The following is a 4,553-nucleotide window of genomic DNA, read 5'->3' on the forward strand; positions in this document are numbered from 1 at the left end:
AAAAAAACAAAAAAAAAAAAACAAAAAAAAAACAAGGCATTTCTTAAGCCATTAGTAAAACATGGTATCAAGACCAGATCCTCTAACTTCCCCATCCAGGGTTCTACCCAGGAGGTTCTATTTCTCAAAGAATTCTGATAGAACTCCTTACTGCTACCCACGCAAAGGTTTAACTATTTGGATTGGTTTCATTTCTCCATTCAGTGGCATATCTGGTAAATATTCTGTTAGAAACTTGTCAATAGAATTGAAACATACAAATTGACTTGTGCATGTAAACAACTTCAGTAGCTGTCAAAAAAACAAAAAACAAAAAAACCACCACCCACTAAAGTCTGTGTCTGTGTGTCACCAATAGAATGATTGAAAGTAAGCAATTTTGTATTTTGTTCATATCAAGCCATATGACTGGTTTGACTGCTTCTCTCTGGAATTGGGTGGTTGTTTGGTGGTTGCACTTCCACAGTCTTAAGGTTACCAAATTTTTACTGTAAGCAAAGAAAATGTAAAACGCTTCGCAGTATCAGGCGTGACACAGGTGCTCAAAGCAGATCTGGCCTCAGTAGTGAGTGACTATTTCCTGCAGGTTGGCAGTTACTCTAGGGCTGATATTGAATGTTACTACATGTAGAAAGTTGGTCACATCATCCTAACACTGGTTAATGTTCAAGAGAAGACAGGTCGACAGAGTGCTATGGTGATTGTAGGCTTTGTGTGTTGCAGAAAAGCTGACAGAGGTCTTTTGGTTAACTCTGGTGAGCTGTGCTTGGTAAGGACTTTAAAACTCCCAAATCTACAACTCCTTCCAGGCAGCTCTGAGTTCCTTAGCCCAATCTCAGTACTAGTCCTTTATTCATCCCTCATTAAGTCAGGGTCTGCAGGACAGACCTCCGTAGGATGTGATCCAGGTGTCAGTCCTTTATCCCTCTGGCCCTGGATATGCATGTATTCATGGTGATGCTATCATTCACTGATTTTCCCTTCTAACTTGCCTTTGCCCAAATGTTGCCTTTTGTCTCACATCCTCTTGTGTGTACCCGTGAGGTCTTTCCAAAGAGCTACCTGAAAAGCAGGGACCTCGGTCAACTCAGTGAACCTGATAAGCATCTCCAGGGCATGCTGGGAAAGGTGCTGAGAGCCTCCTTTGACTAAACACATTTCTCTAGTCAGACTTTCTTGGTGCCTGAAATTGCTACTATTAGAGCACTTTAGCTGGCTAATGACTAAGAAACCTCCTATTAGAATGCTCATTTAAGGATACTGAACCATATTCGGCCATTAGCATCCTCTTTTGAATTAGTATATCATATAAGTGAGTCTGTCACCTACAAAAGCTTTGGAGAAATGGGACTTCAGTTTAGGGAGGTTCTGCAGCTTTTTTTTTGTTTTTAAACCTATAAAAGTTCTATATCTTGTGTAAAGTCAAACCTTACCCTCAGCCTCCTTTCAAAAGCCGAAACGTTGCCTTTGTTTTGCTCCTTCCGCTGCCGCCACTCGATGAGGTTTGCATTGTGCTCTCCCGGCAATGAGATGTTGCATTTGCCCAGAGTAGGGTTGACTGCCCCTGCCAGGATGTGGGGCTCTGAGCTGAGGCTGATCTCCATCCCGCTGGCAAAAGTGACACGCAGGGAACCATCTGGACTCACCCGATAGGTACTTTGAGTATTTTCTGTAGACAGAAGAGCAAAGAAGGAAGAGGGGGAAGGGAGGGAACAGCAGGAAGCAGAAAAGAGACAGGTTTAGTTTTAGGAGGCACGTTTGGGAAGGGATAAGCAGGTGGGGTGCTGTGGTCCTAACTGCCTTCTGGGCTAGACTACTGCTCTGACAGGTAAATGTGTTCCCTATCCATTTGGGTCTTGTTATTTTCACAGCTGGAGTATCTGTTTCTTGGATAAAAGACTCTTGTCTAACACTGCAGGTTGTTTTTGTTTTTTTCTTTTTTCATTTTTAAAGAATTCCCTCCTAAACTCCCTCACTGACTTGTTGGATCAGCCTCCTCAGTTTGTTATGCTGGGAGCTAGAATGAGAAGAGCATGAAGTTCAACTTAGCACCTTATCATCTGGGGCCACCATCACAGTTGCTGTACTCCACAAAATAACACCAACAAAAGTTGGTACTATTCCTCTTAGAGTGTCTGGCCTCACAACCTAACAACAGAATGAGGTCTTAATGACAGGGCAGAGAGAAATCAATTTCTCTTGGTATACTTCTCCTCCAGCTTCTAAGACATTCCTTCCAAATCGTATCTTCCTTCCTTCCTTTCTTCTTCTGTACTTCCTTACTTTTCTGTCTTCAAATAGAATGAGTTTTTAATTTTCTCATTTCACTTATATTCTTGCTTGGTCTGTATCAAGATTTTCCTTTTTCTTCACCTATGTTTGCATTGATATAGAATGCTAAGCTCAGCTGGAACCCAGGCTCCATTTATTTAATAGAACCTAGCCAGACCCTGAAAGAGCTTTGCAAACAGCTGGGTGTTGGGAAATGAGTTGATAGCAGAGCAGACTTGGCAAGGATTGAACCTCATGACGCCCACAGAGATGTGCCCAAAGTTGATATGAGAACTTGTAAAAGGTGTGAATTTTGTCTGCGTTCCAACCTCCATAGCTGGAAAACAGGAAGAGTACATCTTCTCAGCTAGAGGTGAATTCTGTTTATTAATGGTGTACACAGGTTTCATGGTGGATGTTGAGGTAGGGGCTGTTACAGTCAGATATAGTTGGAAATAATCTTACCTTGTTTTAAAATATATATGGTACTAGTTGCCGTCAAGTTGGTTGACATGAGGACATTTTCGCGGTTGGAAGTATCTAGCTCCACTTTTGTCAGTTTCTCCAGGTCACTGTGGAAGCTGCTGACCTCTCCGGTAGGAAACGTTGCATTGGTCAGATGTCCTTGGGGGTCATACCTGAGGAATGTAACCAATCCCAGCTTTGAAGCCTCCTAGCAGTGATAACAGGCCTTTGCAAAATAAAAATCACTTGGCAGCTAATACAGTTTAACTTTGAGTGATAACAAGTATTATTAACCTTGTTCAATAAGAAGAAAAAGGTCAGAGAGATGATTAATCAAACGACGGTATTTTTTGCAGCTTCTGAATTCTTGATGACTTCCTTGAGCTGTGCTGTTTTACAGAAAAAATATATCTGGTAATGAATCACCAGGGTGGAACACTGATTTATGAATCATGTCCTGCTGGGTGCAATGTTGCAGGGAGGCCTCCGTTTGCAATTTGGGTCGATCCCATTAGATGTGATGGATTATGAAACCCAGCAGAGGGTGCTATTGTCAAAGAAAAAGAAGGTACAAAGGGGCCCTCAAAGGCTGAGAAGCCAATATACTGACTTTGTATTATGATGGGAAAATTATAATATGCTGCTGTTTAAGTTGCCAAATTTGAAATGAATGAATCATTCTTCCAACAAAATGAACAAGCACCGAGGATAATGGAAACATGTTCATTAAAACATTCTGGAGCCCCCTGATCTTGATGTCACTTAAATTTTAAAAATCTTTTTAGGGTATAGTACATAATGTTTTTTAATTTGTCTATATGAGTAAGAGACAAAACATAATTACCTGGGATAATAGGCTATAACCTAGATCTAGAAATATAGTTTAGGTAGTTTACTTTTTCAAAAAAAAAATTCAGAATTATTGGCAATCTCACTGTCCTCCAAATGAAAACTGCTTCCCTGAAGGCTTTTGATGTGGAGCTGTTCTTTTATTGCCAATAGAACCATGAAAAATAAACACTTCATTAAAAGTAAAGACGTGCACTTGGAAACCCATTACTGTTTTCAAGTTGCAAATTACAAAATATTTAAGCACTTTTATTTGCTTTTAAAATGTTAAACAATTATATTCTTTTTACCCAAAATGAGCAGGGTACAGCCTGGACACAATGGTAGATACTGGCTCGACTACTCCCTCCCCCAGCAATTACGCAAAGTGGCGTAGTAATTCAGTATTAATCCATTACATTCTAAAGAACTCAGCCTGGGTAGTTGCTCAAATTTTAATAACTATACCAGCCTTGGGTAGGCTTGGGAAAAGGGGCTGGACTGTATTTTATAGGACAGACTTGAAGTTCAGCCTATACATAATGCCACCTCAAGTTCACTTCTGCATATACATGTGCATGTGTGTACACACACATATACACTACCAGTTAAAAGAGTCGCATATGTGAATAGAATGAATCAGATAGGTTATTGACATCATAGATATGCCAAGCCCTAGATGTTAAATTGGGTGTCTCCTTTGTTTAAATGGATTTCAGTCAATATAGTTGGTTCATTGCTACTATGCAGCAAAGGACTCATTATCAAAGGAAGACTGAAGGGTGCTGTTTGTTTCTGGGACCGATGGCAAAATCCTTCCCTTTGCCCAGACAGTTTGCCCATGATCTGCCTGCTGTGGGGCTCTATGGCTATAAGAAGCAGGCCCCTGGCAAGAACGGAGCATGGGAAGGTTTGACCCAGTTTAGCCCCAACCTTGTCTGTTTGGTCTTCCTTCCAGGGGAGGAAAACAATAATATCCAGTCTTTTTT

General features: G+C 40.8%; 1 protein-coding gene across 1 annotated transcript in view; it reads right to left on the reverse strand.

Annotated features, from left to right (window-relative positions):
• TENM1 (teneurin transmembrane protein 1) overlaps positions 1-4,553 on the reverse strand; it is a 355,471-nt gene that overhangs the window by 29,691 nt on the left and 321,227 nt on the right. Inside the window, exons 24-25 of the mRNA XM_017497555.2 lie at positions 2,737-2,909; positions 1,434-1,669 (exon numbers count right to left, since the gene is read on the reverse strand). Coding sequence (XP_017353044.2) covers positions 1,434-1,669; positions 2,737-2,909 — 409 coding nt within the window. The remainder of the gene's footprint in view (positions 1-1,433; positions 1,670-2,736; positions 2,910-4,553) is intronic.

The sequence above is a fragment of the Cebus imitator genome, unplaced genomic scaffold (genome assembly GCF_001604975.1).
Source record: "Cebus imitator isolate Cc_AM_T3 unplaced genomic scaffold, Cebus_imitator-1.0 Scaffold232, whole genome shotgun sequence".
Taxonomy (NCBI): Eukaryota; Metazoa; Chordata; class Mammalia; order Primates; family Cebidae; genus Cebus; species Cebus imitator.